This window comes from Drosophila rhopaloa, unplaced genomic scaffold (genome assembly GCF_018152115.1).
Source record: "Drosophila rhopaloa isolate 14029-0021.01 unplaced genomic scaffold, ASM1815211v1 contig_3, whole genome shotgun sequence".
Lineage (NCBI taxonomy): Eukaryota > Metazoa > Arthropoda > Insecta > Diptera > Drosophilidae > Drosophila > Drosophila rhopaloa.
Genome location: NW_025335123.1, coordinates 19,818,060 through 19,839,549, shown reverse-complemented (window position 1 = coordinate 19,839,549; position 21,490 = coordinate 19,818,060). Strand labels below are relative to the sequence as shown.

General features: G+C 42.8%; 4 protein-coding genes across 4 annotated transcripts; 2 read left to right on the top strand and 2 right to left on the bottom strand.

The window, feature by feature from the left end:
* Positions 1–3,905: 3,905 nt before the first annotated feature.
* On the bottom strand, positions 3,906–6,463 carry LOC108049956 (vanin-like protein 1). Its single transcript, XM_017131367.1, has 2 exons — positions 6,392–6,463; positions 3,906–5,852 (listed from the first exon to the last, which is right to left on the bottom strand). Exons 1-2 carry the CDS (start codon positions 6,449–6,451, stop codon positions 4,263–4,265), a joined length of 1,650 nt encoding a protein of 549 aa, XP_016986856.1. The 5' UTR covers positions 6,452–6,463; the 3' UTR covers positions 3,906–4,262.
* A 605-nt stretch (positions 6,464–7,068) lies between these two features.
* LOC108050061 (UDP-xylose and UDP-N-acetylglucosamine transporter) lies at positions 7,069–9,833 on the top strand. Its single transcript, XM_017131549.2, has 3 exons — positions 7,069–7,353; positions 7,497–7,585; positions 8,463–9,833. Exon 3 carries the CDS (start codon positions 8,465–8,467, stop codon positions 9,521–9,523), a length of 1,059 nt encoding a protein of 352 aa, XP_016987038.1. The 5' UTR covers positions 7,069–7,353; positions 7,497–7,585; positions 8,463–8,464; the 3' UTR covers positions 9,524–9,833.
* Positions 9,834–10,299: 466 nt separating this feature from the next.
* On the bottom strand, positions 10,300–12,627 carry LOC108050063 (myosin regulatory light chain sqh). Its single transcript, XM_017131551.2, has 3 exons — positions 12,500–12,627; positions 11,140–11,659; positions 10,300–10,756 (listed from the first exon to the last, which is right to left on the bottom strand). The coding sequence occupies exons 2-3, from the start codon at positions 11,557–11,559 to the stop codon at positions 10,652–10,654; spliced, it is 525 nt and encodes a 174-aa protein (XP_016987040.1). The 5' UTR covers positions 11,560–11,659; positions 12,500–12,627; the 3' UTR covers positions 10,300–10,651.
* Positions 12,628–13,409: 782 nt separating this feature from the next.
* Positions 13,410–20,609, top strand: LOC108050003 (transmembrane protein 132E). The gene is made up of 13 exons (XM_017131481.1): positions 13,410–13,996; positions 14,192–14,484; positions 14,548–15,663; positions 15,727–15,932; positions 16,561–16,720; positions 16,788–17,188; positions 17,328–17,686; positions 17,750–18,169; positions 18,232–18,367; positions 18,431–18,554; positions 18,618–19,041; positions 19,111–19,364; positions 19,516–20,609. Exons 1-13 carry the CDS (start codon positions 13,951–13,953, stop codon positions 19,528–19,530), a joined length of 3,954 nt encoding a protein of 1,317 aa, XP_016986970.1. The 5' UTR covers positions 13,410–13,950; the 3' UTR covers positions 19,531–20,609.
* The last annotated feature ends 881 nt before the right edge of the window (positions 20,610–21,490 follow it).

Here is a 21,490-nt window from a genome sequence, read left to right as displayed (position 1 = left end):
GTTTTAGCATAAAAAACGCGTTAAGGACGCACGCGGTCAGCGGCGTCGTTAGCTTTTCCACCTGCACCGCCTTTACCGCCTGTATCCCCGTAAGTATGCCACATAAAGTTAAAATCTTAAAAAAGGCATATGGCAGGCAAACACAAAAAGAAGTCAGGGAAAATAAGGAGGGTGGGGGGGAGTGGAAAAGTCGACGAACAGCAAAGGAAATGAAGAAAAACTTGATTTATTTTTATGTGCTCAGCGATGCGGCAAGGAAAATGGAGAGGGGGAGGGGGAGGGGTGGGGTGGTTTTTCCATTCATACAAATGCTACGTGCGTAATGACCAGGCACACACACACACCAACACACACACTCTCACGCACTTGAAGTTAAAGAAGTTCCACGTTGCGTATACGTAATCATATTCTTTCTTATTTATATTTTTGTTTCGGCCCCGTTTTGCTCCTCCTACTCCTGCTAAATTATACATCCGCATGCACATACTTACACATATATAGTATAAAGTATATATATAGCTGAGCAGGGTGGTTGGCTCCTGGCTTCGTGGACAAGTGGCCAAAAAATTTGTGCTCCCAAATCAATGGCGGGGTCACGGCAAATGGAGTTCAACAAATAATTGGGTAAAGCCAATAATTATAATATTTCCAACATTTTATTTGCATTGGCATTTAGTTGATAAACAAATTTTAAAGTAGTTTTAACTTATAATAGAAAGTTATTGAAAAATTATTATTAGAAATTATAATTATAATAACATAACAAATTATATTTGGTAATTGGTAGTTAATTTGGTGTCTCTATGAACGTATAACAATTTGGTATACGAAAGTAATAACTTTAAATAAATAAAAACAGAAATAAATTTAAACATACTTCATAACATTTTTTAATGCCACCGACAATTGAATAAATATTTATTTGATTATCCTAATGAATTGATTTAAAATACTACCCAGAGAAATGCAATGCTTGTTGGCCCACTTAGCAACCTCAAATGTTTGCCAAAATCTGAAGACAATTAGAGAATTGCATTCTGCGAGCGACCAAAAGTTGTGGCCAGGTAAGCCGGGTAAATAAGGTAAAATACTTCCCCTTGGCCATGTTTACAATTCATTTTAATAAAGTCAAAAAGGCGACCGGGTGTGCGAAAGAGAGGGCCATACGATGAGCGACTGAGAGGGGGAGATGAATCCTGATGTGTGGATGTGTGTGTGTGTGTGTGCCAGGTGAGCCCGAAGGGAAGATAATAAAAATATGAAAATCAAGTGAAATCATTTCCATTCAAATTCAAATGGCAAGCCAGAACGCCAAAGGAACCTTGAGGGCTAAAAGGGGAGGCGGAGGGTGCGGAGCTTGGACGGCAGGGGCGTGGCATTCTGGGTAACTGTGCCAGCTGAAAACTGATATTCAATTCAATCAGTTCTGCCCGAGACCTCAGGGAAGCGACTGAACCACCGACGATGGAAGTAAGAAAAGGGGACTGTACACTAAGAAAATTTCAATGATGAAATATATTCGAATAAAAAAACTTTAAACAGGAATATGAACACTACCGAAACTATTTAAAATACCAGGATCAAATCAAAATATTAGATTTTAAAGCTTTACAAATGTTATATTTATTTAGAAATATTATACATTTAGAATTTAAGAATTCGCACAGTGCTGAAACATCGTGAAAATGAAAATTTGAACCTAAAGAGTTGTTAAAGAAACTTTTCCTTCTAAGATATTCAAAAAGCATAGTATGTGATTGGCTATATACTAAAGAACTCGCGTCTCTGAAATTATATATCCATATATGTACATATTTCATTCTTTCCAGTATTTTTCTAATTTAGGCTTTCTAAATAAAACATGGATATCAAATCGGAAAACCAGCAATGTGAATATCTCTATATATATATCCCTCCAATGGTAAAATTCCGCGATTTTGTTCGCTGTGTGGCCAGGAAAATGGGCATGAGAATGGTTACGAGTTCCGAATGTGGTTAGTTCCTAATGTGGTGCCCTTGTGTGTGTGTGTGTGTCAATGGCTGGAACTGATTCTGATTGAGAATCCTTCCTCGTCCTAACCTCTCGATTGATGGAGTTGAGCCACAGGAAATCGGGTGAAAAAGAAGCCGTACACTCTCGCACGGCCAGATATTTTATGGGCGCGACGGCGGCCTTCACCTACACTTCACCACCTGTTATACATAGCCACCCCCCAGCCCCGCCCCTTTTTTGCTGGCAACTTTGCGCCTCCATTCACTTTAACAATAAATTTCAGCAAATAAATCAAAATGAAACAGAAGCCGTGTGGAATTTTCAAGTGGCAGGTGCCACAACAGCATCCCACCACCCGAGTAACCACCCTGCACCACTTTGCACCACCCTCAGCCACCCCGCAAAAAAAAGCGGAGAGAGCTCAAAGTTTTTGATTTTTGTGCACAAAAAAAATGTTTACCAAGGCCTGGGAATCGAATCGAGGAAGGGGAGGTCTTAATGAAAAAATCCAGGCGAGAGGAGGCTCCAAATAAATGGGGGGTATTTTTCAAGGAGGGGAGTGCGGAGTTTTTGGTACATGTCTATTAAAAATTCTAAAGTCCCATATCTATCTTCAGCACATTGTAATTTCCTATTTCAGCTTATTAAGTACATTTATTCAACATAAAAAACTAAATATATATTTATTCATAATATTTTTTTTGTAACACGAGAGGTTATTAATACCTATTAATACCTCGGAAAAACTGACTATAAACTAAAAACATAAGTTTGGGTGCAGATTAGTAGGGGGTTTAAAAAGCAATTGGTAAGATTATTATGTCAGATTATTTTTTAATTAAAACGAATAGTTTTTAAAAGGCTGAAATTGGTAAAATTATGGCAAATAATCAATTAATGTAAGTCGCTGATTTGTAATAAAGGCAGTTTAAGATGTTTGACCAAATTCATTCAAAAAGGTTTCGGTCCGGTTTCACTTTTCATCTTTGTCCAAAATTTTCAACCTATATATTTTTATTTACAGAGACAATTTACTCATTTACTTAATTTCCGTTTTTTTTTCTTATGTATTATTATTTTTAATGTATTATCGCAATTATGTCAACGTGTTCCAGACATTTTTACTTTTGAGCAGCCTTTTTCTTTTGGGAAAACTTTTACCCTTGTTGCTGGACACCTTTTCAGGTTGGAAGTTGTATTTTCCTTCTTTTTTTTGGGAGGATGGAAGGTCAGTAGGCTGGGCTTTGAGGCGGTTGGGACATCAGCAAGCAAATGATGTTAAATCGCACGGAAAGTCACAGCGTGAATCCTGTCCAGCAGGATACTCCCGCGGAGAAGTCGTCGTTGTTGTCATTGAAGATGCCACGCTGTCATTGATGCGTGTGTGGGTGGGTGCGTGGTTGGCCCCCCGCAGGACCTCCACACCACCCCACCACCCCCCTCTTCGTCGTCCTTGGCTCATTATAAACGGCGGCCACTGTTGCATGGACGTCGACGGCGACGACGACGTCGCTACCTGTTGGAAATGCAAACAACGCTGGCAGAGGGCCTTGAAGCGCCTGCGCTGGAAGCAAATCTCCACAAGGTCGTCGAGTTGGGTGGTCCACGAATTGGGTGGTTGCGTGCTGTTGCTCCTTTCATTCAAATCCAGCCCGACTCCTTTTGGAGACTAACGAATGCCACCAAATGTAACGGTCAGTTCTTCAGAAACTATAAGCACGGAAATCAGAGAGATAATCTTGCAAAATTCTACGAATCCAAGTTGTGAACATCTTGAATCTAGGAAACTGACATTTCCAAGGAAATGGCTGATTTTTGTGCACATTTTGATTTCTGGAAAAAGATTTAAAAACTGAACCAACTTAAATTCGTTTTTTTTCGCCAAAAATGCCAGTGGGTCAAATTTTTGTATTGCAAATATTCAGCTGTTTTATTTTATAACATGACATAATACATTTCGTTATCAAGCCTTATCAAGCAAATATTATAAAAACCAAGATGTTTATCTGAAGATGGGTTTTATTATCTTAACTTCCTTGTGCGTAAGCAACAAAATAAACATATTCAAATTATGAAATGTGCATATCTATGCAGAATAAAATCAAAACCATTAAAAATATATTATGGGTCACCGAGTTTGATGGAGATAAAAAAGATATAAGATATAGATGGGTCTAAGAATTAACTGGGGACTTAAACAATTTGTGGCTGCCAAAAAATGTATTAAACAATGCATTATTTCCAATGGGTTGAAAAAAAAGTGATTATATTATAGTAAGAGGAACAGGCAGATAAAGAGACATAAAATACTGGGGATGAAAATCCCCGACGATCCGGAAGTCGAGGGAACAGTGTAATTCGGGTGCAGGTGATCCAAATTGTGGCTGCTTGGCAAATCCGTGAAGTAGTTGGCCCAAATGGCAAAGGTCAGCAGGTCGTTCTGCGCCTTCAATAGATTCATATCCACCAATATGGGCTTATCTGGATTTGGAGACGCCTCTGGTGATTCCGTCCAATCGAATTCCGATACGGAAACGGGCAGGAAAAGAGCATTTAAGGTGCTGGGCATTATTAATCGACGACCACGAGGAGCAGCTGGGAAATCGGCAGAAATGTGTAGCTCCGTAAAGTGGTGCTTATTGATGACTTCCTCGAATTCGGGGAATATATAGCCACAGCTGGTGATATCCTCATTCGTGCAGGCAAACAGCGCACAAGTGGCCTGCTCCGTACGATCCACTCGGATCACGGTGGTCTCATTGCCCCAATAGGCGGCAATTCTATAGCGATACGATTTGGCATCAATGGAGGTCACCTCACTGGAGGTGGTCACCTTTCTGGCGATTGAGAAGGAGCAGCAGAAGCTGTTATGACACAACTTCCTCTCCACATTCAGGAAATCATCCTCAAGCAGCTCACTTTCAAATATATCCACATTGTAGTCCTTAAAGGTGGCCACTCCCGTCACTCGTTGGGTTTTCAGTTCAGGGGTGAATAGAGGAGAGAATGTGGGTTTCAGTTGACCAAACTCCTTTTTCGGAACCTCCGATATGAGCAGTTTTGTGGTGGGCTCCTCGAAAATCTCCGCCACAAGTCGTCCTCCCCGACCGGCATATATCCCAGATCCCGTGGTGCGTCCATCGGGCTGACTGGCATCGGCGGCCAGTAGATTGACGTCATTACCAAATGCCCAGCCCTCTTGAAGTTGAACAGCACCCAGGAACGGCAGTTCCGAGAACCAATAGGTGGGATATACAATATCCGTGACCTTGAGCTCACTTACCAATTTCACAGCTGGGTCATAGAACAACATATCGAAGCAGATGAAGTGGCCAAAGGTTACGTTAAAATCGGTGGTAAATGTGGATAAATCGGGAGTACGGAGCACCGATATTTCCACGTATTCGTGACGCCACAGATGGCTTTTCCTATACCTCGAGATCACCTTTCCCCTTCGATCAAACACCACATTGGTGTTGAAATACCGAACTCCCGTCGCAGGACATGGAGTGAGGGCATCAGAGCCTACGCCATTGGCGCATAGTTCCTTCTCCACCACATTTATGACCACATAGAGGCCATTTGATCGAGCCGAGCAGGACAATTCGATGAGGAAGAGCTCGTAGTCTGTCTGGTAGCAGGGCGTTACATTCTCGGATTCATGGGGCACAAAGGTGGCTGTATCCCGACTATTAAGGATATGCTCGGGGAACACAATGATGTCCACATCGCCGGCATCTTTGATGAGCTTTTGGAATGATGCCGATGCGAAACTGGCCCGTTGCCTGGCACTACTGCCCTCCGCCTCCTTGTGTTCCACCACCGCTGCCATGTAAGTGGGGTCACCAGGCTTCGAAAGCTGCGGGGAAAATATATATTACACGCGAGTCTATATACCTTTTTTAAATGTATTTTATGCCGCAATTGTCAGCATTACTACATTTCAAAAACTGTCAAATTAAATAAATAATTGCATGCATTTATCAACAAGAAGGAATCTGTAAAAACTCCAAAAAATTACGTATACGACTAGGCGAACAGCTACCAATGACGAAATATTTTCCAAAATAACTTTATACAAAATATAAAGTTAACAAAAAACTTTATATGTATATCATGTTTAGTACTAATTATATAGATTTTCCAAAACAACGTTAACGACGTTTATCAAAAAAAAAAGATGCTTTATCAACAACTATTCTACAGAGATTGACAATCAAGTATACGACTTGATGGCCGTCTTTAAAATTAATATTTCTTTTATACTATATATACAATAACAATTAACCAACAATGAATATAGTTGACATTAATTTTTAATCAAAGTGCCTGTTAAATTAAACAAAATTGCAACTTCTTATGTACAAAAATGCATTTGCTTATCCTAAATCTATTTACCTGCTGAGAACTAGTGCAAAACACAACCAGAAGCAGAAAACCCAATTGAACGGCCTTCATGATGGGACCGTGGCCAAAATCCAACTAGCAAGCAATCGCGATCTTGGCCAAAAACGAAGACTATGCATTACGGGCAGGGCCAAAAACGCAATCCTTTTATCTTCCATATATACTAATTATTTTACGAGGGCACTGAGCTGGCAGCTATGAACAGATTTCTCAGCCGATAAGACCTCTGATTATTTCTCATATCAAACAAACGAATAATAAACACCAATCATCAACGGGTTAATGACTCCTTTTTTTAAATGTTCGCGGGACGAACAATTTATAATGAGATAGCAATTTAATAAGGTATAATCTTAATTAACCAAGTAAACATTTGATAAATCTTCGTAAAAAATTCGAGATTATGGTGCTATTTCATCAGCCTACTATAACCTTTGTAAGCTTTACTCTGTTAATTCTTTTGTCAATTTCTTAAGATAAAATGTAATCTTTTATTGAAAATTAAATAAATTTCCAACCAAATATAACATTAAAATTATAAAAAATTTTAATTATAAATTTGGGCGGCTTTAATTGCAATATTCAAAAACGATACCGATTGGTAGACAATCGACATCGGCTTGAGCTTAAAGCTGCCGAACTCTCGGCATTTTGTGGCCACCCAGCAACTGGCCACACTGCGCCAGTCAAGTTCAGCTGTTGTCTCACGCTTCCCGCATCAACAGTACTAGTAGAACAACAACATAGATAGTTACTACAACAATATAACCAGCTTGTAATTAATTTTTTAACAACCATTTGCGAGCTACCGAAGAATAAAAGCCGCAGTTCAAATGCGCCCAACGTACGGTAAATACCATTTCAAGGAGAGCACCTAGAAAGACATAAAAAAAACAGTGAAGGTCGCTGCAGAATGAGAAAGAGCGGAACAGAGAGAGATTATTAATTAGCAGGTTAGTTGTTTTTGGTGAACATTGTATTAACCCATATGCACTTGTGTGGACATTCTGTTAACCCGTACGTGTGGGCTTGCGTGCTTATTTAACTAACAACTGATATAATCAATCTTGATTACTACATATGTATATCTTGACAGTGAAACAAAACCAATCGAGATCCGCCAACAAACCGGATTACGATAATCTGGAATATCTCCCGCGGAATAGAATATCTCTCATTGCGAAGGTAAGTGATACGGACTATGATTACCGCGTATTTCTTATCGGCAACGTGACAATCGGTCGATTTGCCGAATAACGCTGACTGCCCGGTCAGCTTTAGAACTGCGCTAGAACTAGATACTATGGTTGTGTTCATGATCTTATCAGTAGCTTTTTGTGATATAAAAAACAATAGTTAAATTACAAATTTTAAAATTTTGACAATTTTAATTGAATAGACTTAATAATATATTTTCAAACTTCACATATACATAATTGGCACTCACAAGCATTCCCAATTTGCAAAGAATAACAATAATAAAGTTTATGTATTTAGGTTATTGAGTTTGATTTAATTTTCGTATCATGATGCGCTAAGCACGGATCAAACGATTTAATTTCACCACAGTCAAGACTTTTGACCAGTCAAACTAAAAGGTTAATTTTATCAGTTAATAACCTGAATTCCTAGACAAGAACAGTAAATGGTGAATAAAAACCAACGTCAAAATGTAAACAAGAGGTTTTTTAACAGAGTGCTCTGAAAAATATTAAAACAGATCTAATTAGCAGCTCTTGATCTTTTAATTCTATTTACATAATCGGAACAAAGTTCCAGACACGCAAATTGTTATGCCATGATGACAACAATCTTTTGTGAACTGATTAATTTCACGAAATTCACTTATTGTGTTCTACCTGAGCAGAATAACCGATAGCACAGAATGTTTTACATGCTAGATAAAATAAAATAACAAAAACACCTTCACATCAAAATGGAATAAACATAGTGTTGGTTTTTTTTTGCACTTGTTCTGTAGTGGCTCCCAGTATTACCCCTTCTACTTCAAATTCTATCAATGTTAATGCGATATATCTTAACCTTCCATTTTACCTTTCAGATATGGCTGTAAATCTGAAGGCCCTTCTGGGCATGCTGTTCGTGTTCATCGGATGTTGCAGCAACGTGGTGTTCCTGGAGCTGATAATCCAAATCGATCCGGGCGCCGGAAACCTGATCACATTCGCCCAGTTCCTGTTCATCGCGCTGGAGGGCCTAGTATTCACATCCAAGTTCTTTACGGTGCGTCCGAAAATTGCGCTGAAGGACTACGTCATCCTGGTGGCCCTGTTCTTTGGGTCGAATGTGTGCAACAACTATGCGTTTAACTTCAATATACCCATGCCGCTGCACATGATCTTCCGCAGCGGATCACTGATGGCCAACATGATCATGGGCATTGTGCTGTTAAAGAAGCGCTATAACCTTCGGCAGTACAGCTCGGTGGCCATGATCACAGTAGGCATTATTCTGTGCACGCTGGTTTCCAGCGGCGATGTCAAGGATAATACACATCACAGCCTCAAGGTGGAGACTTCCTACTCGGACTTCTTCTGGTGGTCGGTGGGCATTGGCTTGCTGACGATCGCCCTGCTGGTCACGGCGTATATGGGCATCTACCAGGAGGTGATCTACAAGAAGTACGGCAAACATCCCAGCGAGGCGCTGTTCTATACGCACATGCTGCCCCTGCCAGGATTCCTGATTATGGCGGGGAACATAGTCCAGCACTTTGGCATTGCATGGTCTTCGGAACCGGTGGCCGTTCCCCTACTCGGAGCAATTGGCCTGGAGTGGAAGTTCCCGCTGATGCTGTTCTACCTTTTGTGCAACGTGGTCACCCAGTATGTCTGCATCAGCGCCGTCTATCTCCTGACCACCGAATGTGCCTCGCTCACCGTCACCTTGGTGGTCACCCTGCGCAAGTTCGTTTCGCTGATGTTCTCCATCATCTATTTCCGGAATCCCTTCACCGTGAACCATTGGGTGGGCACCATCCTGGTCTTCCTCGGCACAATACTGTTCGCCAATGTGATAAACCAAGTGAAAGACGCCTATCGGGCAAGGTATAGCGGGAAGGGCCGTTCCGATGCCGCTCCGCTGGCCAAGAAAGTGGAGTAATCTTCGAGGGCTGTGTTGGATCATCCTGCTGCAGAGGCCATTACCTATTAATTTGTAGTTCTAGCGCCTTGTTTGTACATAGAATACATTGATATTCGGAATACGCTTAGTGTTTAGACGCCTCTTTGTCTGTTTGTATTTCTTGTTCATCGCAAAGTGTGCTTTTATGCGTATCTTTAAATATTTTCTACTGTTTTTTTTATATGAATAAATTGTCCAAAAGTTTTAAATATACAAAGTCAGGAGCTTCGAGCTTTAAGCCATCTACATTATTGATTTTTTAAATAAATTCTTTAAAAGTAAAATTAAACAATTGATTTTTGGTTGGCAATATCTAAAAGAAAAGGGAAACAAAGGACTATTCGGGGAAAGTAAATTGTGTTATTTAATCAAAATTAGTTTTTAAGGGAAAGATTCTCTCAAACTTAAATTTCAAGATATGCTTAAATCAATTAATGATTCTGTTTATCCCAAAGATAAAACGGTTACGCGTGTTTTCTATTGCTTTGACTTCAGTTTCAGAAATAAATAAGTGACTCAATCATCTTTGAATCCAAGACATAAGATAAGAAGTTTTCGGGTCTTTCGAGTTTATTAGCTGTTCCGATCGGGAGAATACTCATGAACCAACGTCCAAAGATAATTGTGTAAAGTCAAGACCAAACAACCATGCTGTTATTTTGCAGTGCGGGGTTATTCCAAAGTTTGTATTGTTTGATCAGTTGTTTTTGGGTGAAGGATTTCTGCAGACAACTAATTTAGTCAGACAGCGCACGTTCGAGTGTAAGAAAAACAAACTTTTATTGCCACATTCTTGTATAAGTATGTATTTGTATATAGGTAATATATATGTATATTCAATGAGTTAATACTTATGAAAGGGATTTTTTCGGGGAAATCGTGTTATCGGGCTCCAACTTCACACACTACAATATCGTACATAACATTCGCTTGTGTTTACTACTTTTTGTTTAATTTAAATGCACAGGTAAGTACAGGAATATCAGGAATCAAAGAAAATAGGGCGCGAGAGCAAAAAAAATATATATATTAAATTATCAAAACGAAACTCATGATGGACAGGCTGATTGGAGAGGCAGCTGGCTTGTTGATCGAACTCTGGCGATCTTACTGCTCATCCTTGTCCTTGGCACCGTGCTTGAGGATACGCGTGAACTCCAGATAGTCGAACAGACCATTCTTTATGGGCGCCTCGCGATACATCTCGTCCACCTGAGGAAATAAAGGGGAAATGTTGTATTAGAAAGACCAAAACACACTTAGGGACAACCAATCTTAATATTACATTTAAAGCCATACTTTTTCACAGCTTCAACGTTCTCACCATGAAAACTGGTTTGGCATAGCATATAAATGTCAATTATTACTTATTAGGTGAACACAAATGATTTGCACTAAATAACTAAGTAAGTTAGCACTACCATAAATAAGATGATGATGATTTAAGATTTGTAGAAGCCAATTTATAATTAAAATACTCAATAATAAATGGCAACTATTAATGATTCAACTTAAAAGGAAGTGGGAAATAGCTACCAAGCGGTTAGTTATACATTTTGGAATATAATAAGGAACTAATTATTAAAATAACTTACATCCTCATCTGAGAACCGATCGCCCATGGTGGTCAGCAGCTCCCTCAGCCGATCCTCGGGCAACACGCCCATGTTCTCCTCGTCGAAGCAGCCGAAGGCGTTCTTAATCACATCCTCGGGATCGGTGCCCTGTAGTCGCTCCCCGAAGAGCGTGAGGAACATGGTGAAGTTGATGGGACCGGGCGCCTCGTTCATCATGCCATCGAGGTAGTCGTCCGTCGGGTTCTTGCCCAGCGAGGCCAGCATGTCGTGGAGATCCTCCTTCTCGACGAAGCCATCCCTGTTCTGGTCGATCATGTTGAAGGCCTCCTTGAACTCGGCGATCTGCGCCTGATCGAACATGGCGAACACATTGGAGGTGGCACGCTGGGCGCGTTTCTTGGTGGTGGCGCGACGTCCGGCGGTCTTGCGGGATGACATGATGGCTATTGGATGGTGGATCTAGTTAGGCTAAATGGAGCTATATGGAGCCGGCGAAGCTAGTGGAATCGCGCTGGAGTGATGTGTGTGCGGCGTGGATCTGAAAGTCGAAAAAAGCGACGACTCACATTAGCATTTCGTTGACCGGGTGTGTATTTATGGCTATATATAGACATATTGCAGCGAATTCCGCTGAAACCGATTTTCATTGCTCCCCAAACAAACTGTGTCAACATGCAGTAGACGCTCGTTTTGGTGATTCAATGGAGAGGCTAAGTTGAGTTTATTCGATTGGTTTAACTATTTCATTGCGGCATTCTGATTCTGAATAAAATCATGGCTATAACTTTGTTGTTTTCAATGATAGTTGTGTGTAAAGAAAGGTATTCAATTAAATGCTGGGACTCAAGGGAATCGTGAATCCGTTCACCTTATCGAGTGTTAACTGTGCGCGACTCATGCACGCACACATGCGCAGCTTTTGTGAGTCACTCGCGCAAATGAAAATGACACGTATGGGAGTTTTGCTCTCTCTCCGCTTATTTCTTTATTTGTATGGGTGTTTATCAATGCTGCTGAACTGCGGTTTACAAAAACAACACTCACACAATTTGGCTCATTGAAAACATTCTCACACAAACACGCATACGCAGTTTCAATTAAAGGCCTTAAAAGGCTTGAAAAAAACAGTGACTGAAGCCCCCAATTCTACTTGAAAACTCAAGATATGCCAAATGTTTGTGAATGTGTTGATTTATCACTTTAATATGCACATTCCAATGTTTTTTTTTACCACTAAAACAATTGTTTTCTTTTGCGCGCTGCCGACACTGACTCATACACACACTCAAACACGCACACCCACAAAGGGCAGCGCCCTTTGAGTTTTTGCTGTTTTCGTATCCTCCATTTGATTCCGATTGATTTGATTCATACTCACAGCTGCCGAATGTCGAGTGTTTAATACTTTCCAAGTTTCGTTAATGCAACTTTAGAGCAGCTGCACTTATGTCTTTTATAAAAACGTTTTATGTTCAAAGTAGAGGTGGAACTTCGTCGTCATCGATGTTTTTAGGTAATATCGGTGGTTGGCAGAGTGTTATCGATGTTTTTCCACCTCTAAGGTGAATTGAACTGGTTGTGGTTGTATTCGCTAACTGCGGAGTGTGTATCCGCTAAAAGTGGAACATGTAATCGCTAAGTGTGGAGAGTGTAATTGCTAACGGAAAGTGCTTAGTATGACCGTTTTTCAGTCCTAGTATTCTGTGGCAAAATTGAGAGTGACTGGGCGCGCATTTCAAATTTAAAAATTGTTTGTCAAAACACTGGCAGAAAATATTTTATCAAAATTGTTCCAAGGATGAACATTTTAATAAAACTTTACCTAAAGTAATATTTCCGTTCAAGTAGATATGTTAAAACTACCGAGATGGATCAAATGTAAGACAACCTTAACCACTTACATTTATTCATAGCTTTTGTATTAAGATTTAAATATTTGATATTTAAACAGTGCGGTCATAAGGACTTGGGCCTTATCATCATTTCAACGAAGGTAAGTGATATATTCCAGTCGTAATTATGCCATGACCCCCAACATTAAAGTATTTTCCATTAAGCATACTGATATTTTAAGTAAGTTATAGTAAGAAGATTTAGTTAGAGCATAAATAAACAGGTATACCTAGATCCAAACTTATTGTACAACCATCAACCACATTCATGGGCACAATTTCCTGGACTAAATTTGAATGGCCCGCGCTCTTATCAGAGTTTGATGGAAATTCGGTATTTTGTATTTGTTTTTCTTGGGAAACCATTGTCTTTAGTACATTTCGAAACGCGCGATCTGGCAACACTGGTCGAAGGAAGGTGTTTGGAAATGTTCGATATTTTGTGGAAATTCTGAGACCTGAATGAAAAGAGCCATGCATTAGGGCGTCAATAGAAGGATTTCCCAGCACAGCAGCTACCTGCCAGCGCGTGAAAATCGAGTCGAGTGAAATTCGACACAATCACAATCCCAATCCAATTAAATTCGAACTGCGATTTGCAGGAGAAGATGTGTCTATACCACATATCTGTGTATCTGTGTGCGAGGTGGCCTCTGGCTGTGTGCGTGTGGGTGTGAGTGTGTGTAAGTGTGTGTGTGGGCACACTGGAAAGAATCAATAAAGGATGTGCTGCGGATTGCTGAACGAGAAAAAAGGACGAAAAGTGCTTGCCAAAGCGAATTACAGTTAACTTTTGGCACGAATAACGGTTAAACAAAGCCCAACGAGAGAACATTTGAAAAAACAAACGAGTGTTAATTAGCAAATTAGCGAGTGGGTGGCCACAGGATTTTCAGGACCCTCCTCCATATATTTTGGATTCCTGCACATTGACAAGATGATGAGATACTGGCTGATAATTGCATTGCAGCTGTCGTTGGCATGTAAGTAATAAAGGAAAAATAAAAACAAAGTGGGGGGGTGGAAAATGAAAAGGAGGAGGAGAAGTGAAAGAGGAGGAGCAGGTGGCCCCCGCCTTAAAAATACTCTCCAGTCCACTCTTACCCACCACAAACTAACTAATTCCATCATTTATTTACCCCAAAACCCTCGGAAAACCCCCACATAATCCCCGCCAGACTCCGTGGAGGTGCACTTCGAGGCGCCGGACAGCGGCTTCTTCCTGAAGCACGCCCGCCAACCACCTGTGACGCCGGAGATCGCCAATGTGCAGACATCCTCGGCGGTGCCGCCACTCCGACAAAGATCCTCCTACGATTCCGTGTTATCCCTGGACCGTTTCACGGTGGTGGAGACCACCCAGCCAGTGTCCATACGCGCCAGCTACGGACCCTTCTCCACCAAGCAGACAGTGCCAGCCCGCTACATTGTGCCGGACACGATGGACAGCCAGTCGGGGGATTACATGAACGTGAGTAGTCCCGAATTCAGTCCAGAAATTACCCCCATTTCATTATACTTCGCCTACCCACAGAATGCCACGCTTCTCGAGCTGCAGCAGCCCAACATGCACCTGGACATATCGGCCCATTTGGTGCGCTCCACCGTCTCGCAGGATGCTCCTGTGCTACGGGTGCTCTTCCATGCCGGAGCCGATCCTGGTGGTCATTTGCAGCGCCAAAAGGTCTGCGTACTCCTGCACGTGGCCATGGGCTCGGAACAGCCCCTCAAGGGGCGCTGCATGCCGGAGGGCGAGGATGGAGTGTGCGTGGCCGAGGTGGTGATCCCACTCGGCTGGTTTCCACAGCTCCCGGCGCCCACACAAGATGGCAGTGGCCAGGCGCCACCCAAGGTGCCACAACGCTACGCTCAGGTGTCCTACAGTGTGTTTGAGCCACCTCTAAGGAACCCCGAGCAGTGTGAACCCAAAGTTCAGATCCAGCCGCTGACCACTTTCGCCCAGGTGCCCCTGCTGCCCGCCAGGACGCCCTATCGCATGCTACGCGCCGATGATTCCGTGACCTTCCTGCTGCCACAACACCCTTTGTATCCACTGTCCCGCCTCCATGTTCCCGTGTTCCTGCACCAGTACACCGATCAGCGGGTGGCTGCCTTTACGGTGAGAGCCCGTGTCAAGGCGGGACTGCGGATACTGGGCGCCACCGCCTCCACGGATCTGTGGAGCGTCTCGGTGGAGAAGGAGAACCCCAAGCACACCACCGCACGCGTGACCGCTTTCCGCAAAGAGACTGAATCTAGTCTGGAATCCGGAGGCAACCTGACCAGCGAGGTCTTCGAGGTGTTCTCGTGGCTGCTCGAGGTGGCCGAGGACACCAATGACATTGTGGACGGGGGCAAGATTGTGTGGTCCGTGACCCATGTCTATGACACGCCCAAGGACAAGGACTCCGGGGAACTAGTAATACCCGATGACAACAAGAAGCGGCTGATTGCCAAGCTGGAGATCAACAAGGATGACATTCAGGCGGTGCTGCCGATGGCCAAGATCTGGGAGGTGATGAACACGGCGGTGCTGACGGGCAGACAGGTGGCCCAGGCCATGAAGGTCTTCATCGTTTCGCAGGCGGGCAAGGTGGCCGATGTGACGCTCCAGAGCTCATGTCACGCCGAGGATGAAAGTGTGATCAAGGTGCGTTTGGGATTGGAAACAATAACCTAATCGACGGATAAATAACCAATCAACTTCTTGCAGGTTTCCTCCTCCTGCAGCTCGGTTTATGTGGATGGTTCCGAGCAGCGCGGCTCCTCCAATGCCTCCGTTATCGTCAAGTACGGTACCTATATGGGCGTGGCCAAGTTCATCGTTTGGATGCCCGAATTCCCGCTGGAGGTGTACATATCCGATTTCCGTCTCTCCCAGATCAAAGGATGGAAAGTAACCGATGACAATCACTATCTGTGAGTATTGTTTTCCTTAGCAAGACATAGGCGCGATTTATTTATTTTTTTTGAATGACTTATACGTCTTGGGACTTATACATATACTATATTTTTGGCATTATTTTTATGGCTTTCATTATTTCCCGAAATTGTTTATGCATTGTAAATTAACAAACTAAAAATTATGGCTCATTAAAATTTGCTCAATTTGGAAACTAAAATATGCACTAGCAATAATAGTCCGAAGGTATTACCTCACCATAGAAATCATTCGTGTGGAAATTCAGTTTCATTCGACACACAGCAATTACAGCTTGGATCTCCATTTATATGAATTTCCAATAATAATATTAGCAATAAAAACCTAAAGAGTTAACTGTCGAAAAGTCGTTAACAATTAGTGATTTAAATTTATTTATTATTTTGTTTAGTGGCTTTATTTTTAATTTCAGTATAAGTATTCGGGTAATATGCAAATACATATATCACTAAATATTAACAATCAAATAAAATGAAATAGTGAAAATTCTGATTGCTTAATAATCAATAAATTTTTGTAAGTAAGTGTATGTGTATTTTTTAAGTTATCTTATAGATTCAATTATATCTACAGATGTACTTATCTTTCTGTTTTTCCATGTTGCAGACACAATAAGCAATCGCGACGGAGAAAGAAGAGGTCCTACGTGTGGGGCCAGCATCAAACCAACTACTACAATAATCTTGGAGCAGACAAGACGATTTGTCGGGCTCGTTATCAGCAGAGTCCCGTGGAAGTGTATGCCAAATTCTTGGCAGTGGATCAGGTGAGTCCTTGTTGAAAACTTTAAAAGCCACAATAGATAACCCTTTGGTTCTTCTCATTCTACACAGAACTCTGGTCGCACCAGCTACTTTATTTCAAGGCGAACAGGCTTAAGGGTCACGGATCTGGTACAGCCGCTGCTCCGAGTGGCTGATCCCAAGATTGCCTCGCTCAAAGGTCGCATCCTGCAGGGCAAGTCAATGGGACGCACGGATGTGCAGGTTTTGTCGCCCATTACGGGTCGTGTAATCGGCACCAAGGAAATCCGTGTGGGCAGTGACAAGGTGAACCTCTCTAAGCTCATTGTGCGCGTCATTTCGGGCCTGCAGCTCACCATCAGTCCGGACAACACGATTGAGAACGGCTACCTGGCGGAGACCTCCGTCACCCACAAGCTGACTGCTCAATATCAGGAGGGACTGCTTGACATCGATCTGGAGTTCTCCGATGGCTCCAAGACTCCGTTGCGGTAAGCAAACTTTATGTATTTTGGAAGTATTACACACACCAACGAAAGACATGTTTTTATTTATAATATATGATAACAAACATGCAAAAATCCTTTCGAAAATCAGTATTTTAATGTCAAAACTTGCTTATTATTGCAGTGACATTGCCGTGGAGGACTATTTCCTGCTGGTGGAGAGTCTGGACACCGAGGTGGTGGCCTTTGCTCCCATGCTGGCCTCCCATCATCCGCGCGTAATAGCCGTGGGCGAGGGCAATGGAAACCTGCTGCGCGTGACCCTTCTGCTGTCCGAGGAGTGTCGCCAAAGACGCGGCACCTTGAGCAGCTCCAAACAGAACAAATCGAATGCAGCGCCGCTGGCCAGTGCATTGGCGTCCATCGAAGTGGATTTCAACAATGTGGACATCGTGAGCAAGCAGGAAGCAATCCAGAATGATGGCACTGTGGGCAGGGAAAGGAAGAACTACAGGCAGACAGGGGATCTGGCTGATATAATAGGTGCGTGTAGATTTGGTTATGCATGTCCATCTCATACTCATCCTTTCCTTAACCCATTTTTAGTTGGCATCCCGTTGCGCGACTCCAGCCAGCTGTATGAACCTACTGTTCAGGCGCGTCAGCATCGCGGCAGTATCCAGGCGGTCCACAAGGGCCATCATGGCAAAGGCCTCGCTGGCACTGGCAACATGTCCTCCATGGAACTAGGCATGTACGTCCTGCTCACTGCCTTCTGCTTCGCCATTATTGTGTTTGTGATCTCTTGCGTGGTGTACGCCTCGAAATTCCGGCCAGCGATGATCGAATCTGGATTGGATCCTCTGTCGGTGGGCAAGGGCAATGGCTCGGGAGGATCGGGTGGCTTCCGGGACGTGCGTTTAAAGGAGTCGACGACGAACGCCCACGATTGGGTCTGGCTGGGACGCTCCACCATCGACCGCCAGTCCATTGTGGCTGAGACCAACACACATTTGAATCCACGCGGTAATATTTGGTTTTTTTTTCTAAGCTTTTTACATACTTAATCCGAATCCTTTGATAAGTAGATTCCCGCATGCGCATCACCAGCAATCCCATTGTCAATTACGACAATGGACGACGAGTGAGCTCCTTTGACCAGCAGCCCAAGCTACAGACGCACATTGTGCCGGCCTCCAATCTGAACAAGCAGCACGCCGACCAGTGAGTATTGTGTTTAGAAGGATTCCGCTTCAGCCGGTTTTAATCTGGGGATATCTCTTTCAGCTATCTGGCCAACGAGCGCAAGGACAATGCCTTGGACTACAAGCCGCCAGTACCGCCCCATAGGAATGTGGGTGCCCGGGCCTGTCTGCCGGTTCAGCCTGTTCCCGGCTCAGGATCCATAAAGGTAAGATTAAAAGGACAAAAACACTTGATTTATATATTTAACTTGTTCGTTTATATTGTACAGGATGCGCCCAACAAGCGGCACAGCCAGCTCTACAAACGTGAACATTTGCAGGGCAGTGACAACAATGCCAACCAACAGCCGGCACAGCAGTCGAATCAGCAGCAGCCGCCTCCCGAACGTCCTCATCCGCTGGCCCATGCCCATGTCCATCCGCACCAGCATCAGCGCAGCCATAGCCACAGTCACAATTTCAGCCAGGAGCCACTTATCAAGGCGGCACACAACAAGATCAAGCAGCAGCAACAACAGCAGCAGCAGCAACACGAGGAGCTGCACAACGCTGAGAAGCTGGTGGAGTACACGAATCCGCACCAGAAGAACGCGTTTCAGTTCGATTCGCTGACACCAAAGAGAGTTACCAAAGCAGCCGCGTCCTCGCCGGCCACGCCGTCCACAGCAGCAATCGTCCAGGGCAAAGCTAAGGGTAGGTTTATATCTGAGAACCATTTAACCATGCGTAGGGGACCTCCTAACGATTTCTTGGTGTCGACAGAAATCCACAGCATGGCCAGCAGCACTGGAGATGCGGCCAATTCAAACGGAACGGACGAGATCATGCGGCTGCCACCCAGCGCCGTCAGCCAGGAGCCCACCACGAAATCGTCGCGTGTCAAGCGCGCCACCGTGGTGGGCAATCCGATGTTCTCGGCCACCGTGGATGAGTCCGTTGCCCCCGGCGAGCGTCTTGGACTGGACGATCTCGACATGGACTACGAGCAGATCATGCACTACTTTGACAACCTAAAGGTAGGTAAATTAAGTGGATATAGATATTTCTTGTTATATAACTGCTCTGATAATAGTATATATTCTGAAGAATTCACGTCTTACATTTATAATTTTAAATGAATTTCCATGTTATAACTTGCAATTCTAATCGACCATTTCTATCCCCCAGGAGTCAAATGCCTGAGTACAGGAGATCATTGCTAAAATTCGCGAGATATTGTCCACGTTCCATCACCGATATCAGACGGTTGCCACGCCCCTGACCTCGCCCACTCGCAAGCAGATGCAGCTGCTCGACGAGCTGGTCGCCGGAGTAACAACGGCCACGGGAATCACCGCAGCAACCAAGCCAACATTATTGACCCTGGCCGATGGAGAAGCTGAGGAATCTGCTGAAGCATTCGATGCCTACGATGGAGCGTTGGACATCGAGAGCAGGCAGTTCTAGACGTCAACCTGGCACAGATCTAAACGCAATTCTAGCAATACCCCCAGTACTCTAAAGAAAAAAGAAGAAAACCTTTATGCCGCTGCTCCACCCAATCCAAAAACAATCCATGCTGTGGTCGACGAGTTGGAAATCCGGAATCGGAACCGAAATCGTTAACCGATAAGGCAAATAGGCAAGGAAAAGGATACAAGTCGAAGGAGAAACATATTTATTGCTAGGCTAAGTTCATATTAATGCATACACCTATAGGCATATGTAAACGTGGAGATAATCCAAGTGTATCTCGAGGAGCGCGTGCCTGACACAATCGGAATCGACGGGCAACCATATATAGTATACAACTATCTATATCTCTGTAACTGTAACTGTATCTGTATCAGTATCTGCATAAGTACTATGGTGTTAGTTAAGGATCAGCCATCTAAAGCATAGCTTAATCCATACATTTTTTCCCATTCTCTTCGCTTCACACACGCGCATGTCCCATCCGTCTGATTCGAACCTAATTCTCTATATATTCACACGATCTCGGCCCGATCTTGCATATCCTATATCTTCTCTCTGAGGTGTCTGTCTGTCTGTCTGTGTGTGTGTGTGTGAGTAAGTTTTGTGTGCGTGTGTGTGCGCCAGAGAAATTGAGATAGCAATAGAGTGAACGTGAATGTGAATGTGAGGGAGACAGCGACAGAGAGAAATAGAGAAAAAGAGGAGAGTTTCCAAAATGTGCCGGGCACCGCTCCCAAAAGTCGCTAGTAATTAAAAACTGAATAATATATACATGCTATATACAAATATATATATATATATATTTATGATTATATAGCGCGCGCTAAATTTAAAGAAAATCGAAAAGATAACCCAAAATGCTACATTATCTAACGGAAAACGGTAACTTGAACAGAAAACGTCGCTTTATAAGTTGGTAATTGAAGCCTAATACCTAATACCAATCATAAATCTTAACTAGAAAAGAAACACACAAAAACACAACACAAATAATATATAGACGCTTATGAGCTTTATTTGATCGATTGCATTGAAAAGGAAGCTAAAAGCAGAGCAGAAGCAGAACCCTAAAACGAAACGAACCGAACCGAATCACAAAATAGTATGGGGAAATGTGTAACCAAATATTATATGATATTACCGAGCGATCCAAGCTTTATATAACAAATTTACCATATTTATAGCATACGTGCATATTTATTATCATTATTATTATTACGATTATTATTATCTTGTCTTATGATTATTATCATTATTGTATTTATTACCAACGAGGAAAGGAACAAGTGCAAAATTACTTCAAATTCAAAAGCCATACTTTGAATAGCGAAATTAGACACAGAAACACTGTATAACACGCAAGAATAAATCAAATGCCGCCAGGATACGCCAAGTCCTCCCCCGCCTAAAATGGCCAACGTACTCCTATCTAAATAGAGATATATTACGATATATATCTATATATATCCATCACTTGTGTGTCTCACGCGCGCTATCCTTTTAAGCCGATCAACACGTATCTATATATGTATGTAACTGCATCTGTTCGTTTTCCTTATCGATATACGGATACTTATATATCATAGCACCCAAAAGCTACTTCATTCCATTAGCAAATCATACTTGTAGCCACTAATCGCGTATTTTGTCTTCTTTCGTTTTCTGTAAGTCTGTTTAATTTTGTTTG